The sequence below is a fragment of the Poromitra crassiceps genome, assembly GCF_964638095.1.
Source record: "Poromitra crassiceps genome assembly, chromosome: 10".
Lineage (NCBI taxonomy): Eukaryota > Metazoa > Chordata > Actinopteri > Beryciformes > Melamphaidae > Poromitra > Poromitra crassiceps.
The window spans coordinates 16,673,850-16,691,954 of record NC_139631.1 but is presented as its reverse complement, the minus strand read 5'-3'; the positions used below and the strand labels follow the sequence as shown (position 1 = coordinate 16,691,954).

The 18,105-nt window shown below is 43.8% G+C and overlaps 1 protein-coding gene across 1 annotated transcript in view; it reads left to right on the top strand.

Moving 5' to 3' along the window:
* The window catches only part of sh2b3 (SH2B adaptor protein 3), a 73,666-nt gene that overhangs the window by 19,979 nt on the left and 35,582 nt on the right, over positions 1-18,105 (top strand). Inside the window, exon 2 of the mRNA XM_083644954.1 lies at positions 4,540-5,763. Coding sequence (XP_083501080.1) covers positions 4,570-5,763 — 1,194 coding nt within the window. The 5' untranslated portion in view covers positions 4,540-4,569. The remainder of the gene's footprint in view (positions 1-4,539; positions 5,764-18,105) is intronic.

Below are 18,105 nucleotides of genomic sequence, written 5' to 3'. Positions count from 1 at the left end.
TGTGGATCCTACACCGGGGACCGAGATGAATATGATACGGACTCGCGGGAGTGCGCGTAGGCCGGCTAATTGTTGTTTAACATGCAGGCCAACCGGCTAGGAGCTGGTTATAATACGGATTCCACTGCATGTTAAGAAGTGGCTATACATACTACATACTGTATATATAGAAGTCCAGGGGGAGAGGAAGGGGAACAGGGAGAGGAGACTCAAAACTTTATTTGGAGCTTTCTGCTTCTCTTGAAACTTGCATGTGATTAGGCTTCTCTATCAAGGTGAAAGGAAAGGAAGCCTGAATTGAAACGCATGGGGCGATCCTCATACGAGAAGATGAAGAGGATGAAAAGAAAGAGAAAACCATGGGAACAGACACAGCCAAGGCCCCAGAGGGATACAGAGAGAGGAAGTGTGTGTGTGTGTGTGTGTGTGTGTGTGTGTGTGTGTGTGTGTGTGTGTGTGTGTGTGTGTGTGTGTGTGTGTGTGTGTGTGTGTGTGTGTGTGTGTGTGTGTGTGTGTGTGTGTGTGTGTGCGCGTCGGTGTGCATGTGTGTGTGCGCGCGCGTCAGTGTGCATGTGTGTGTGTGTGTGTGTGTGTGCGCGCGCATCGGTGTGCATGTGTGTGTGTGCGATGCGCGCGCGTGCGTGTGTGTGCGCGTGTGTGGCCTACCCAGCCAGCCAGTGCTGAGTCACGGCTGGGCTGGCCAGGCAGATAGAAACAGGCTTCTGGGGGGCCAGCTGGAGGGGCGCGAGGGGGCACGCTCTGAGCATGCTCTAAAAAGCACAGGAAAGGCCATTAGTTGTTGTGACAGGAACACATCCAGGAACTTAAGTGACGCAACATTTCACCGTGCCAAGTTCTCACTGCCTCATTGACGTACGTGTCCCCTGGCATGTCTTATGATACCAATAAGAAAGTATGGGTTTGCCCGTCGCGTGACACACGAGCAAGAATGTAGGACCTTTCCTCCCTGAATGTAGGCATGTGTGTGATACGGAGAGAGAGAGAGAGGCATGTGTGTGATAGGGAGAGAGAGAGGGAGAGAGATGTTAGCGGAGAGATAACGAGACATGTTGCTCCATGTTTGGCCCAACCACAAGCCCCCCTCACCCTCCACCCTCTTCCTCGTGGTTTTCTGTGATCTGTTGGACCACAGTCAGTGACCCCCCTCCCCCCCCCCCCCCCCCCCCCCCCCCACACACACACGTACTTCCGCTTTCTAGTATAGACCCTTTTCTGCTGCATTGGAGGAAGAGTGGTATGTAGGCACATGTTGACGTTTGAGTAACATAGTATAGGCTAAAGCCTTATAGCTGATCTCTTACTATGACGGTATTTTAACTGTTGTTGTTTAGCAGCTCATTTTAGAGAAGGTGCGAGCCGTGAGTGGAACAGTGTATGTGAAGAGATGATTTGGAGTTGTTATATAATGAGATGGTGATATCTTCAAAAACGTCTTCAGGTTCCTCAGCCTTGCCCAAATTTCATGAGTTCTTTGGTCCTGTTTTTTTGTCCTGTTTATATGTCTGACTTTGATCTTGTTTTGACTGTCCTGTCCTCTGTGCAGCACTTCCTATTACAATGTCTTTTAAAAAGTGATATAAATAAAGCATTAATCTACTACTTACTAATTAACTTACTCACAGCTCTGCACAACATTTTCCTGCTAGGAGGTGTTTTGCGATTATGTTAACCTGTTCACTGCTTTTGCTGAAATAATCATCCATTATTACTGTCCCAATGCAATTACAAACATCTATCATGCTGTATTTATTTAACCAGATAGATCCTATTGAGATTTGAAATATATTTTCCTTGGGAGACCTTAAGTACACTATAGTTTGTATTTCCCCAGGCTTCTTAATCAAATGTATTTAAATACATTTATATAACAAAGACATTCCCTGGTGTATAGATATATCATCATCATATAAAAGGGAGTGAGTGGGCTCTGTTTGTCTGTTTCAATTTTTGTCCCACATTGGATGATGTCATCATCAGTGAGTGACATCAGATGATGTCACAATGCCGATGACATCATCAGTGATATCATTATTGACCAATCTTATATAAGCGAGTGACATCACTGATCATCGGGCGAGGCGCTAGGAATCCAGTGCATTACTGGTCTCATAAAAGCACATTGTTAGAGGGATAAAACATTAAATATCCTTATATGAGGCAACCCTGAAGATAGCATTGTATTCATCCACTGACTGTCTGCATAAGCCAATAAGCTCAGCTCTTGCATCAGCTCAGGCCTGTTGTGGTTCTTTGAAAAAGTGTCCTCCCACTAATCTCCAATAACTGTGGGTTAAGTGCACTTAAGGTGAATAGTACATGAGGGAATGGCAGGAGAACGTTTGAGAAGATGAAGGTTTAGGGTAGAGCTCTCTCATTGAACAGTTTAGGAATGCATCCAGTTTCCTCATTTTCGTGGAACTACTGTATATGACTAACTCTTAAACCATTGGCTCATTTCTTTGTTACTCCAATCAATGGTATTATTTGTTAGTTAACCGTGGTGGACGCATACAAGCATGTGTGCTGCTGTAGGACAAGATTGGCATGTGCCATTAGGATCATTCTGATCAGTCTGAAATTGGCAGATCGGAACATTTTAGGACGTTTTCTATCCTATAAGCCGTTTGCTTTGGTCCAGATCAGAGGCCAAGTTATTGCTTATATGCGTTGATTCGGTAATGCTTGGCAAATTTTCAAACAAACCATCATTTCATCAACAAAAGCCACATGGGAGCAGTCATTTCCTTCACTTGTCAGAAATTTGGTGTGGGAAAGGACTTGAGCATGAGCATCTGTTGTATGTGGAGTGAGAATTCAACCATGATCCAACCTAACCTACAGTACTGCACAGGGCCTTCCTGTGGTACCGAGAAAATGTACCAAGACCACCCTCAGTAAAGTCTCACTCTCATTGTTTTGGACCGCACCCGAGTACAACTGTGGTATTATCATTTGCTCAAACGAACTGAGACTCTAGTGTTCTGAAATTCTGATTCCAATCCAAATGAATCGAAACTCCAACGGAATCGGAATTGTAATTTAGATTATGCTTATTGATTCCTAAACAAATTGTGTGTGCAGAACATACTTGAAATTCGAGTTCCCACCCAAACATATTAACTGGTGGACATGGACCCGTACAGAAAGTGTTACGGTAATTAAAAATTCTATACTTTTTTTTTAAACTGTTGATGTTGACAAAAGTTCATAACAGCGAAAAGCAATGTTATGAATATGATATATGACTGAATATAACTTGTGTGTAATGGTTAAAAAAATAATCTGTGAACTAAGCATGTGACCTGTTTTGAACCCGCCCCTCAAAGAAAAGAACCGGAATCAATAATCCGAACCCGAATCATTAAAATTGTTAACTAACATCGAGGGAACTTCTTGCACAGTGAGTGACCACTGAGAAAGAGGCAAATATGAGAAAATGGGAGACGGAGTCAAAGGCCATAGCAGTAATAATACTTATAATAATAATAATACTTATAATAATACTTAGCCCTGATATTCTGAATCTAAAGAAAGGAGAGGCGACAGTCAAACAGCTCACATATTTATACGTGCACACACACACACACACACACACACACACACACACACACACACACACACACACACACACACACACACACACACACACACACACACACAGCTGGACAGGCAGGCAGTGTGGTTGATTGAGAAATGTTCTAACCGTACTTCCTCAGTCAGGACTTCATTCAGTGTCTGTCTGACTGTCTTGTTTTCATTCATCTTAGCTACTTGCCTCTGTGTCATCCGTATCAGCGTGATTTGGAACTGATTTACAGTAATTGACTTTTATTGCCCTTCCATTACTCTTTCCAACTCTATTCATCTCCGTAACAGAATAAGACTTCCACAATTTTGACTTGAACGTACTGTATCTCCACTTTTATTTATTTATTTATTTTTCTGATTTCCCCCCCATTTTCTCCCCAATTGTACTTGGCCAATTCCCCCCGTATCTCCACTTTCATTGTTTTTGCGATTTATTTGATTTATGTTTTTTTCCCCCAACTGAATACTACTAGTCCATTGTTTCTTTTGGTGAACCGTGGCTGTCTGCATCTATTAAAATACTTTATGGCTGGTTGATTGCCAGAGATCCTTTGCAGTCCCATGTAATCCAATTTGGGCTGATTAACCTTGAGTACTGATAAAATCAGACTTTTGGCTGTCCTTTCTAAATGTTTGAAACTTTGAAACTTTCCATTAATTCAAAGGAACTCTGTGACTGTTTGCCAGTTCCATCCTTAACTCCAGTTCTTGCACAACACTCCACATATCTTGATGTATTTGCCTCTAATTATATTTTCAATTCTCTCCCTTGTATGTCTCTCAATCGTCTTGTTTTCTCTTTCCTGTCCTAAACCTTCCACCCTTCCTCTCTCCTCTCCCCCATCCTCCCTTTTATCTCTCTCTCCCTCTTCAACCCACCCCTGTCTCTCTATCTATCTCTCTCTCTCTCTCTCTCTCTCTCTCACACAGCGGTGATTCTCAGCCGGTCTGGTTACTGCAATGAATGGTAACACTATCCATCCAGCCAACACCACCACCACCACCACAACAGCAGGAGGAGGCCCAGGCGTGGCAGCGCCCCCAAGAGGCTGGAGGGAGTTCTGTGAGCTGCACGCCATCGCCACAGCCCGGGAGCTGGCCGGACACTACCGGAGCTTCGCCAGAGAGCGGCCCCAGCATGACGTGCTCCCACCGGAAACCTTTTCCAAACAGTTCACCGACCTCTTCCAGCAGCACTTCTGCTGTGAGGTCGACAAAGATGGAACTCCCCTCAACCAGAACACATGCTCTACTGCTGGTAGCACTTGCCCTAGCACTCCCGGGGCCCCTCCCCTCCCGCCTCCCTCTACCCCACAGGCTGTGATCGGTCGACTGCGGATCACATCCTTCTCTGGGGCGCTGGACTACCGGGAGGCGGGCCGACCGTGTGGAGGAGCCGCGCTATTCGCCGTCGTTTCCCCGAAGGCGGAGCCGGTGGCGGTGAGCCGGGAGCAGGAGCAGCCACTGCGATGTTCGGCGGGAAACCCCTTATCAGGAAACCCAGTGGTGCTCAGGGGGTCGACTCGCAGCATTGGCGGCGGGTCGTTGCTGGTTCGTAGCCACAGCAACGAGGAGGTCTCTGGCACCGATCGTCGCCAGTTATCTGAACGGTACTCCTCTGACTCTACGACCTCCAACCCCGGCCATGACATCACGCACTTCTCTGTCAGCCAGATCCGCCAGAGCGTCAGACGGCTTTTCAAGAAACGGCCCGTTCCCAGTCCCCCCTCCCACCAGGACCTGTCCCCTAGCAACCCCACGACGAACAACAGCAATCCACCAAACAATGACGACAGAGTGGGCGGCGTTTCTTCCGTGATTGAGCAAGTAACACCTCTGTCATCCTCTTCCCTGAACCCTGAAGCCACGCCCCCAGCCTCCTCTCACACTTCTATGGCTGGAGCCGCCTCTCATTTCCTGGATCGTTTCCGTTGGTTACGCAGCGGGAGCATGAAGCAGAGGAGGTCGGAGGTGAGCGGCTGCTGTAAGGAGGGCCAGCTGAGGTACCTGCTGGTGGACGACACTATCTCAGACACTCAACCTCGCTGGCAACGCTGCCGCCTGCTGGTCAGGAGGACCAGGGACGCACAAGGAGGAGGAAGAGGAGGAGGAGTGGGGGAGAAGTACCAGCTGGAACTTTATGATCCTCCAAAGGTAGAAACACATGCTCATACAGATTTATACCGGCACATATATTGCATATGTGAAGGAATAAGTGCACAATACATACAAGTCATGTAACGTACACAGTTCTAGTTTGGTTCTGGTCATGTTTGCCTGTGTTTGAAATTCATCTTTCAAAATGGGAGGGAATCCCCCCACCCCTTTAAGCCCTCGTTCATATGTCGAAGCCACGCGTCGCTGAAGCCACGCAGCGCTGAAGCCACGCGTCGCTGAAGCCACGCAGCGCTGAAGCCACGCGTCGCTGAAGCCACGCAGCGCTGAAGCCACGCAGCGCTGAAGCCACGCAGCGCTGAAGCCACGCAGCGCTGAAGCCACGCAGCGCTATGGCACTTTCATTTCGGCATGCTTGTTAGCAGGCGAGACCGTTCACACCAGCCGCACGCCATGCCACGCTGAAGCTACGCTGCAGCGATAGTTTCAGCTTCTGTTCTATTTTTCAAGCGTGCAGCGCACCAGGCATGAAGTCGATGCAAGTTGTGAGCAGGCCAGGGGAGGGCAGCGCCCAACGAGGCGCTGAGGAAAAGAGAGTGCTTCTGCTGTGACCGGTTTAGCGTGGCACTCAGCTTCTGAATAGCGTCTGGTGTGAACCGAGTGTAAGTGCTTCACATAGGGGGGATACTAATGAGCTTATCTACAGGTCTTAGGCCATGTTTAGACGTTGCGTTCTGGGCTTTGGTTCGACTGGCCGGCATCGACATTGGTTGGCGGTTGGTAAAATCGAGCAGCTCACTGTTAGGTTCCAGCCACGGATTCTGAATCAGTTAGCCTGAAACTTGTCTTTGGACTGCCGCTTCACTTCAGTAACTTTACAGTTACCTGTCTAAGGATCCAGAGGATTAACGTTAATGTTGACATCACTGGTACGTAGCGCTGTTTGTGCTACAACGGCAAGCGTTGGATGTTTTAGCCAGTGGTCCATGACCATGTTTGCATGCCTTCAAGTTCACATCCTTGTAAGCTGTCTATGCCAGAGGTTCTCAAATGTTTTTCAGCCAAGGACCCCTTACAAGATAGAAAATATACCGGGGACCCCCTCATTCTGATTTGTGATTTTGGGCTAAGCTTAATTGTTTCCACGGTAATGTGCTTTACTTTTAATTTGATAGGTTTGTTATTAGAATGTAATCCACAAACCATTTTAGATTTAAAGCATAAACTATTTTCGTTGAACTATGAAGATTTTTTTTTTTTTTTTTTTTTTTATTACATTACATTTACATTACGTCATTTAGCAGACGCTTTTGTTTTGTCCAAAGCGATTTACAATATCACAATTTGTCAACAGTACAGAAAACCACTATGCAACACAATCAATGACAGCCAAGATATTTTGATAGACTAGCACCATGTAGGAAGTAGTTTGAGAAGGAAAAGGTAACATGTAGCATTTTCTTTTTTAATAATTTTTTTTTTTTTTTTTTAACCTGAAAACTTTTCGCGGACCCCCTGGCAAAGTGCCACGGACCCCTGGGGGTCCGCGGACCCCCATTTGAGAACCACTGGTCTATGCTAGCGAGAGATGCTGCAACACCAGCGGGCAGCGCTTATAGACTGTAAAGAAATAGGCCGTTCTGCATCGGTGCAAACGTTGAACATTATTAGACATCACTGCAACTGTGTGTGGGAACAATTTCCCACATTATAAGTGCTAGATCTGTGTGAATTGATTAAATTATGCGCAATACCTGCAATCCCGCACTGAAATTCAGGCCCTGTTGTATTAATGTTTGGTTATGGTTTCCAATTGTTAATGTGACATACTCCGACAGAATAACTTACGCTAGATGCTGGTTGCAGCTCAAAATGTTGAAATGAAGTACAGTATTAAGTTAACGCTAAACACTGTATAGAAGTTGTGTCGTCATGTTGACAGCTCAAAAAATGACCAGCTATTCAGCAGCATGGAATCACTACGCATAATCAATGGCTGACCCGTTTTCATAGGGCTTCTGTAGTTCTGAATGCAGTAGATATCTGCTAACATTTAGAGCTATACATTTTACTGCCTGCAAACCTTGCAAATCTTCTCAGAACTCTTCACAGCAGAGAACCATTTAACAAGCAGCAGCTTCCTCAAATTCATTTGGTATTATTGGTGCACGATGCATCGTTTTGTAGATCTGCTTGTGTTCTTCAATCAAATGAAAACCACACAAGAGCCTTTTAGGGTCTGTTAGTGCTGATATACCAGGCTGTGTCCCAAATACATGCACATAAAGACACACACACACACACACACACCACACACACACACACACACACACACACACACACACACACACACACACACACACACTTCCTGTTTCCAGCTGTTTCAGTCTCAGGGGTTCCCCCCCTCCTCCTTCAAACCACCTCTCATCTCTCCCTAGTGTTGTTTTGTTTTCATCAGTGATCTCTGCTGCCTCTAAGAAGCTCCTCTCGCTATACACAGTGTGCCACATGACAGAGCAAGAGCAGCGTAGTGATGACATTTAGTTTAACTTTCATCAGATGTCTCACATCTTCTCACATCTTCTCACATCTTCTCACAGCCTTGAGTGATTGGTTTGTTTTTGGTGCAGTGAGAGTAGCACAGCCTTGCTTTTGACTGTATTGAAGGGACAAACGGTGATGGTACTAATCTAGTCAGAGCTTTGGAGTAACCATGGTCACTTGTTGTCACGCAGTGGTGTCATTGTTAGCCTAAAGTCCATCCTATCCTTTCTGTCAGACTGATAACTAAGATGAAATAGATGTATTACTTGTTAACCCGGCCGAAGAGAGTTGAGGAAGACGTTGGTATCGTTACCTCATTCATCTCTTGAGGTTTTACTGATGACTGTCAAACGCCCCCTGAGCTTTAGCACTTGGCCTAGATGTTCAACTTTGTGCTCAATTACCTCGAGGAATGGGCATGAATTCATGTCTTCCTCTACCCGAGGGCGAGTGCGTTACATTAGGCCTCCTCCTACACGGTTTCCTGTTTGTTTGGGGTCTACCTCAGCCAGTCTTCACTTTTTTTTTACTCATCAACCCATAATTAATTAACACATCCGAATTTAAAAGAACAGCAATCAGAACATTAGAAAAAAATCACATGCATACAGTATTTGCAGTATAATAGCTTTTAATCCTTGGGGGTTATGAGAGGGATAGAAACAATAAAGATCTTCTTCAGTTCATCACAGCACAGCAGGGTGTCTTTTTTGATCATATCCGACTTGATGAAATGTCCCAGTGGGAGCGGCTGCAGGCCTGCATGTGCTCACACACACACACACACACACACACACACACACACACACACACACACACACACACACACACACACACACACACACACACACACACACACACACACACACACACACACACACACACACACACACACACACACACACACACACACACACACACACACACACACACACACACACACACACACACACACACACACACACACACACACACACACACACACACACACAGCCAGTCCCCCCACATCCCCACACCACTCACCACACAGCCACTAGCTTCACTGCTGGCCTGGCCTCCACCATCACTCATTGGATGCAGAAGTCAGTCTCTTCATGGTGTATGCAAGTGTGTATTTTGGCACAAATGTGGGTTAATAAAAAGACTGGGCATGCGTGTGTGTGTGTGTGTGCGTTTGTCTGTAGTGTTTTATATTTAGCAGCCCTGCGCTCTTCAGCCAGCTGCAGCCCTAACCATGTGTGTGAGGTAATTCAGTTGATGATAGAGCCAGAGCTGTGTGTGTGTGTGTGTGTGTGTGTGTGTGTGTGTGTGTGTGTGTGTGTGTGTGTGTGCGTGCGTGCGTGTGTGCGTGGTCAGAGGGGGGAGGCGTTGGTGGTGGGGATTTGCCTGGCTGATTGCAACGATGTTTTAGTTAGCCAACTGCATTGCTGCTCTCCCTCTCCTTATGGGTTGTGTGTGTGTGTGTGGTGGGGGGGGGGGGTTGGGGGGATCTTGGCAAGGCGGAGAATTAAGGCCCTGAGAATAGCCTTAAAAGGAAGGAGAGCTGTGGAGTAGCATGCACACATTTAAACGTACTGCACACACACACACACACAAACCACACACACACACACACACACACACACACACACACACACACACACACACACACACACACACACACACACACACACACACACACACACACACACACACACAGGCATTCACACTCTACAAAACAGTAATTTAGATGCATAAGCTTAGAATTTGCTGGGGTCGCTACATTATTGTCACTATATACTCGCTATGTTATTGTATTTGTTCCAGTTTGCAGACTTAAGGGACCATGTCTACAGGGAAAGTGTTTTCATGGCGGAGCACTTTGGAAATATGAATGCCCAGAGCACTTCCAACGCGCACAGACACACAGCGCACAGACAGTTCATAGCTAATGTGTTAGCTAGCTAGCATAACAAAGTCAATATCAACCTATCACACAACCCAACAAGATAATAATACATTAATCATTCTCACCTGGAACCGCCCAAAAAGCAAAGATATCTCTTTGCTTTGCTTTGCGTCTTTTTAATCCTGCCTCTTCCCGCGATTTTGATTGAACTGTTTTCTACTTGATGCGCCAGAGTGCTCCACCAAAAAACGCTAGCCGCTGAGAGCGCTGGAACGCAACCAGTTGCGGTGCTGGAAAGAGGAGCGCTCCTAGCACGTCTTTTACCATAGAAATGCATCGCAGAAAGACACTGGCAGCTCAAAAAACATTCTCTCTGCACACGGCCCCTTAAAGAGAGATTTTGCACATTGATGGCTTCTGTCTGTGACTGTGTGTCTGTAGGTGTGTGTGCATGCATGCCTGCAGACACCATACCCATATCCTGACTGCATACAAACACATCCATGAGTAGCAAACGCGTGTGTCTTCGCATATGTATTATGTCTGTCTCTTATGTCTCTTACAGTATGTCTGTCTCGTATGTCTCTTACAGTATGTGTGCAGACTACAGTAGCAATGTTGATGGATTCATTTAGCAAAGAATGAAGCTGTGTAGATGCTGATAATATATGTTTGTGTGTGTGTGTGTGTGTGTGCGTGTGCGTGCGTGCGCGTGCGCGTGCGTGTGCGTGTGCGTGCGTGTGCGTGTGGAGAGGCTGATAATGTGTGTTTGCATGAGAAGGCTCCAGGGAAGGCAGCCTCTAGCTCCCAAAACGGAGTACAACATAATCTGCTGTCAGATCTCATACTAACACATTACAGTATGGATGCTCATTATCGCCAGGCTTAGCTATGGACTTTAGTTTAAACTTTGTTTTCGTTTCTTTTTTCTTCTTCTTTTGTGTGTATAGTAAGACAAAGCAACAGTAAACATGTCGCCCCCCATGGATGACACAGTCCCCCTCTGCACTCACAAATGTCACCCTGCTCTGACCTGTATTTGTCATAGCCCCACATCCTTGAGCCAATCATATTTGGAAAATGCTGGAACACAATGGAGAGATGCAACATTTCTCTAAGTTTCGTCAAAATCAATCAGTGGAGAGTGGACTGTGACTGAACAGATGGAGACGGAACCATAGTCCTCTCCCCAATTCCATTGATGTTGGGGAGTCGGGTACAACAGAAACCTGAGTTTGCTCTCATCTCTGCCTTGTTTGCTGCAGATGAACCCGCAAGTGTTACAAACAACAAACAAGCGCTTTGTAGTTTGTTTGAGAGAGGTGGTTTTATATGGCTTCAAATGAGCTCTGAAACAGCTAGTAAGAGAATGCATTCAGATCAGATCAAAGACAGGAAAGCTGCCAAGAGGTTTTTTCAAACATCTTCGAATGTCTTCATATGTGCATAATTTGTTGTTTTCAGCTAAATAATGCTGCAATATCAAGCATGTTGATGTGTACACAAAACTTAGTTAGTACACACTATAGTATAGCCACTTTCAGATATGGACTCAGGATTATCTCAGGGTAGCTCAGGAAAATCATTCCCTTTTATGCGAGAGTCGAGACAGACTTTTAATAATGTTTTTCAATGTAGACTACATCAGAGATATACTGTAGAAAGCAATTCTCCACTCCATGGAAAAAAACAAAAAAGTTAACGCTTTATCCCGATATCCTAATCCTACCCTAGCGATGTCCAATACTGGGAAGCAGGACGAAACTTGCGTCCAAAAATGCTCCATTGTGTAGGTGGTGTGCTGCGTGAAGCTTTGCAGAAATAGAGCCGGTGAGCCTTTCAATCAAGCAACACGTTGGCTTCCTGACACACAGAGCAGGTTCCAGCTTCATTTGGAAAAACTGAAACTGCCTGATGTTGGCTTGCTCGCTCATTCACATCCACTATTAGGGATGTTCATTTTGAAAAATTTCCATAATCGAAAATCGGGAAAATTAACGACCAATTATCGATTATCGATCATATTAATAATAATAATAATAATAATAATATATATATATATATATATATATTTTACAAAATGAATGCCTATGGCAGAAAATACGAAAGACAACGTGTTCTCCTCAATTAACTCTTTATTTCATTGTGTCTCCTCTCCAACACTCTGCTGTCCCCGGCGCATGCCGGTGTGAATTCCCCATGTTTAAAACAGTTTTGTTGGCACAAAGGCCCGTGCCCAGCCAGAAAACTAGAGACTATATGAAGCTCCACCTCACGTTAGTCGGCTGTGCAATGGAGTGGGGCGAAGAGGAACGAATTCCACCCAAACCTAGTCCACAATTATTATTATTTTTTTAATAACAATAATCGATAAAAAATTCCTTAATGATCAATTATCAATTTTCGATAATTGATGAACATCCCTAATTTATATAATAATAATCTGTCTCGCTGGCTTTCTGTCTTTCTCTCACAGGCTCTGCAGAGCTTGTGTGTGTGTGAGGAGGGGGGCAGGGGCAGACACACACACAAGCTCTGGTGTTCCAACCCGGCCCTATGACTACCCCCTAGCCTAGTCACAGATCCGGCTCAAAGGAGCGTCGCTCGGAGCGCACATACAGTACCATGACCAACTGTGTTCATACATACTCACCTCCACATGTGTAACATCTAGATGACTCCTGAACTCCAAACTCTATACCATTAGATTACTCCTGCTAACTACATCGTGCACCGCTTAGATTGTAACTCATATTTAATTTAATGCCGACTGTAAATTCATGTAAATTCATATTTTATGCCTACTGAACACTCCTCCACTCGTGTATATATTGTATTGGACTGCACTTGCACTGTTGTGATTGTCTTTTTGTTGTTTTTCCTATTTCTTTATCTCGGAACATTGACATGACCGCTACGCTGCATAATGACACTAAGACAAATTCCTCTTGCATACTGTGGCAATAAAAGTGATTCTGATTCTGATTCTGAATTCCAGGGCATGTCTGAAAGGGGCTATTATGTGAGTTAAGGCAAAACCAATGTCAATTCCATACTAGGGCTGCACGAAAAAATCATATTACAATTATACTGACAGATATTGCGATTGCGATATGCGATACAGTTTTAGTGGGAATGGTAATTTTTGTATTCCATTTTCACTTTGGGGGGAAAAAAATGATCAAAAAATGTGATGTGACACATTTTCCCTTATCAAATAATTGCAGGCTCCTGCGATTTGGACTTTGGCATCATGTATCATGTAAACGGGTCGTTCGGAGAGATTTCACTAAATCATGTAAATAGCTCTTTGTCTTACTTGAACACTTATGCACATGTGCTGTAGCTGTTAACAGTGAACTGTGCAACCAACCGCAGCTCGATGTTTGAAAAATGTTACAGATTTATTTTTTAATCGTCTGTTGTCAAAATGGAAATGACAGATTTTGTATTTGTCCAGTCTAAAACTTTGACCAGCATGATCACATGGCTGAAGTATGGTTTGCTTGCTGGCGATTTAGGAGAAATATCAAAACTAATGAAAAATGGCCACAGAGAAATGATTTCACTTGCTGTTTCCATGTAAGCTGTGAAAAGATCAGTACAACACAGACGCCTGCGGGAATCGTTATCATTACGATAATAGTGAAAATGGTATGTGCCCCAGGTTTACAGTTGTGAAATAGTGTTTGGATGGGTGATATTCAGATTTTCATTTGGATAATGGATTTTGAATCAACGAAAAAGCATGATATGATGTGTGTAATCTATTTATGTTCTTGTTTGTTTCTTTGGAACCTGAAATCTTGTGCCAAACATTGAAGTAGCTATGATGTAAATGAAAGTGATCCTAACTGATCCCATTGTTGCTATACCGGTGTGTGTTTGTATTGATTTGGTTTGCAGGGTAAACAGAGCCTGAAGTCTCCCATGTTGTTTTGGAAGTGGAACTTGTTTGTCAGCTGAAACAAACAGAAACCTAATGGTCTTGTCTCAGACTCTGTGGCCTTAAATGATCTGTCTTGGCTTGGTCTTTACCTTTGGTCCTGAGTTTCTTGGTGAGAATAAACGTACAGTACACATGTTATGATGTTCCATAGGCCAAACATTTATGTTTGTGCTCCTATTATTTAGACTACCCCTTAGAAGAAGAGACTAAAGAAACTAAATGTGTGACATTGATTCGTTTGACATCATTAATGTAACCAGGGTCCAAAATTAACTTTTTTGTCCACCGGCCAAAAGGCTAGTGAATATAATTGTTTTACCAGCCACTGAATAGATTACCATTGTTGTTGTTTTTTGGCTGATGAGTGAAGCAAACCTACCAGCCACTTGCATTATTCTACTAGCATTTGGCTGGTGGCTGGTGCTAATTTTGGCCCCAGAGTTTAACTTTGAAAAACTTGGGATAGTTTTTCTGCAAAATGTCTCTGAACCTTCTTGAGTTGTGGTCTCTCCACTGAGGTAACCGTGAACCCCCCCCTTTCCTTTCTTCTGATGTACAGTAGTCAAGGCCAAAGATGAGGTTAGTGTCTCTCTCTCTCCCTCGCTCTCTCTAGTACCTCTCTCCTTCTGTCTCTTGTCAGTGTTCTGCCAGGAGAATCCTGCGTTCTTCTGTCTGACAAAGTCACTTCCCACAGACTGTTTCCTCTAGACCCCCTGTAGTCTACATCTTAATCACACCGCTCCCATCTCAGCTGTGTGTGTGTGTGTGTGTGTGTGTGTGTGTGTGTGTGTGTGCGTGCTCTTGCATATGTTTGTTCCAGCTTTTCCAGCCCTAATCTTTTCCACATGGTTTTGTTTTGTGTGTACGTGTGGCTGCAGTATGTATCGTGTTCCTCTGTGTGTGTATTTACTTTGTGTACTGTGTAAGTGTACTTTGTGGGGAGTGTGTGTGCAGTTTGCGTGAAGTTGTGTGAGTGCGTGTGTCTTTTGATGCATGTGTTGGCTTATATGGTAAAAGCGTTGTCTTTCTCTTGGCTTATCAGATGTCTCATCCGGGTCATGTGACATGTTATCTTGAGCCTCCAGTAAAAACAGAAAATAAAATGATTTCCAGTAAATAGGCCTGGTAAGCATGGCAAATAGGGAGTTATGCCTCATTAAACCAACAGTCAAATGTGTATGTGTTTCACTGTGTTTGCGCATGCATGCTTTTATAGACGTTTATTTTTGTGCATTTTTCTGTCTGCGTTCATCCAGTGCTTCTCTCTCTCCCCACACCTCTCTCTCTCTCTCTCCCTCCCTCTCTCGCACTGACAGCGAGTGAGGAGTTTGCAACATCAGTGGAAAAATACTTTTCAAACAACCAGCAGACCCTGCTGTCCATCTGTTCTGTGTTACTTGTTGTACTTCAGTCTCTCAGATGGCAACATGCAGCGTTAATTTGGCTCTTTCTACACACCACAACTAAGGCTCTGAACACATGGGCCCAGTCAACCGAACCAGAACCAGAATGAGACCAACCAAGAGAGACACAGGAAATGCAACAGCAGGAGACAGAAGAAAGACAGAGGGACTGACAATTATGTTTACAGACAGGCAAACAGGCAGAGTACAGATGGAGAGAAAGAGAGAGCAGGGTGCAGGTCTGTGAAAAGTCTCAAAATGTTAAGTCTGAAAATTTAAGTTTTTCTCCCTGGTTGCATAGATACAGTACATATTTTTACTGTGTATTTTGCTCTTGAGGTTGATTTTTGGGGTACAATTTATCTTAAGTTTGTGTTTAAAAAGTCTGAAATGTACAGATGGACACGTATAGGGGTGGTTGTTGTCAATCACATCTTACTCATAATCTCACATAAATTGTTGTGAGGCAAAAATAAATTACACGAGATAGCTACAGTATAGGCTTGCATTTTATGTAGATGTATTAATATAGAGTACCTGCTATTTACATACACAAACAGCACTGACACCAGTGTCTAGAGCAAAACTAACCGTGTGTGTGTGTGTGTGTGTGTGTGTGTGTGTGTGTGTGTGTGTGTGTGTGTGTGTGTGTGTGTGTGTGTACCGTGTATGTGTGTATCGTATGTGTGGGTGGGTGTATGTCTGTGTCTTTGTGTGTGATGATGGTAAAGACAAGAAACAATTTGACATCATTACTGTTTTCACACCCACTAGACTAGACTAGGCCAAGCTGTTTCTCTTTCCAGGGATAGAATCATGAAACCTAGAAATGGTGCCGCAAACCACTGATTCAGTCATGTAATGTATATGAATTTGTGTGTGTGTGTGTGTACAGTATGTGCGTGTGTGTGTGTGTGTGTGTGTGTGTATGTGTGCGTGTGTGTGCGTGTGTGTGTGTGCGTGCGCGCGTGTGTTAAACGTGTATAAGCTGTGTGGATCCATAAAGAACACATCTGCTTTAACCAGACACTAATGCGTTACGCTGCAGTTAGTCCCCTGTAACAGCAACTAATTGTGTTTTCCTGACATTTAAAAGCAAAATATAGCCTAATAAAATACCCCTTTGAACATTTTCTAGTTTACATCATGTTGTTCTTAACATCCCAACAGACATTCTTATTACACTACTTTTGATAATGGTGAGTCACAAATGTTTACTTGGTTGCACTTATTGTAATCTCTTTGTAAACGTTTCAGCTAAATTCCTTGTGAATAATAAAGCTTTGTTTTGAATTGAGGCTCCATGGCAGGCAGCAGCAAGGCATCTGTCCCTCTCACACACACATGCTAAGTCAGCGGTCTCGTTCATATCGGTTGTGATAGGAGGAAAGTAAGTTGACTCGAGGACTCGGGGAATTGACTTGTGGCTCTGCCTCAACTGTGTGAGAGTCTGACGACGGCCGACCGACATTTCTGACATGTCAGGGATTCATGCGATTTTCAACCTATATAGCAAAGTACGGTGCATTTGGTAGTTTGTATTTGTCCCAAAACGTCCACTTTATGATTATGATGATGATGATGATGATGATTATTATTATTGTTATTATTATTATTATTATTATTATTATTATTATTATTATTATTATTTTGCTACTCAAAGGTGGCTTAAACCAATTTCGGCCCGGTCCGGCCCACTTTAACCCCTGGTTAGCACTGTCACCTCACATCAAGAAGCTTGTGGGTTTGAATCTCCACACCGGTCCTTTCTGTGTGGAGTTTGCATGTTCTCCCCATGTTTGTGTGGGTTAAACTTTCCTCCCACAGTAAAGATTAGGGCTGTGAATCTTCATTGGCCTCTCGATTCGATTCGATTCGATTCGATTCCACGATGCATCTCAAAGTATTGCAGCTCCAAGTATCAAATCCTCAATTTTCTGTATTATTACTGCACATGGCTACTTTTTACTCAATTAATACAAGCAGTCAGATAAATATCAAGTCCCTTTTTTACTTAGAAAGTGCTTTAATATCTGAATGTCAACAGAAATTTAAACATAAACGATTCAACGATTCATCTGTCAACGATTCGACACCTCCGCATCTCGATACATAGATTAATTTTGACACCCCTAATAAAGATATGATGTGTTTGGGTAGTATAGCAATGTATATAATCTAGTAGTATGCTTATGATGTATGTGTACCCTATGTTGTGTGTATATATAGGATGTATATGACTGTGATGCTGCTGCTATATAAACATAAATTAACTGTATAACCACTGTCTGTGATATAATAGAGAATATTTATTAGGCTGCATCAGATCAGATATAATGAATAAATGAGTGCTCATAACAAGTCGCAGCTGCAGGTAGCTTACATCAGTGGTTCTCAAATGGGGGTCCAGGGACCCCCAGGGGTCTGTGGCACTTGGCCAGGGGGTCCGCGAAAGGTTTTCAGGAAAATAAAAATAAATGTTTTTTTTTGTGTGTGCAAAAGCTTCATAGTTAAACGAAAATATTTTATGCTTTAAATCTAAAATAGTTCATGGATTACATTCTAATCTAACAAACCTATCAATTTAAAAGTCAAGC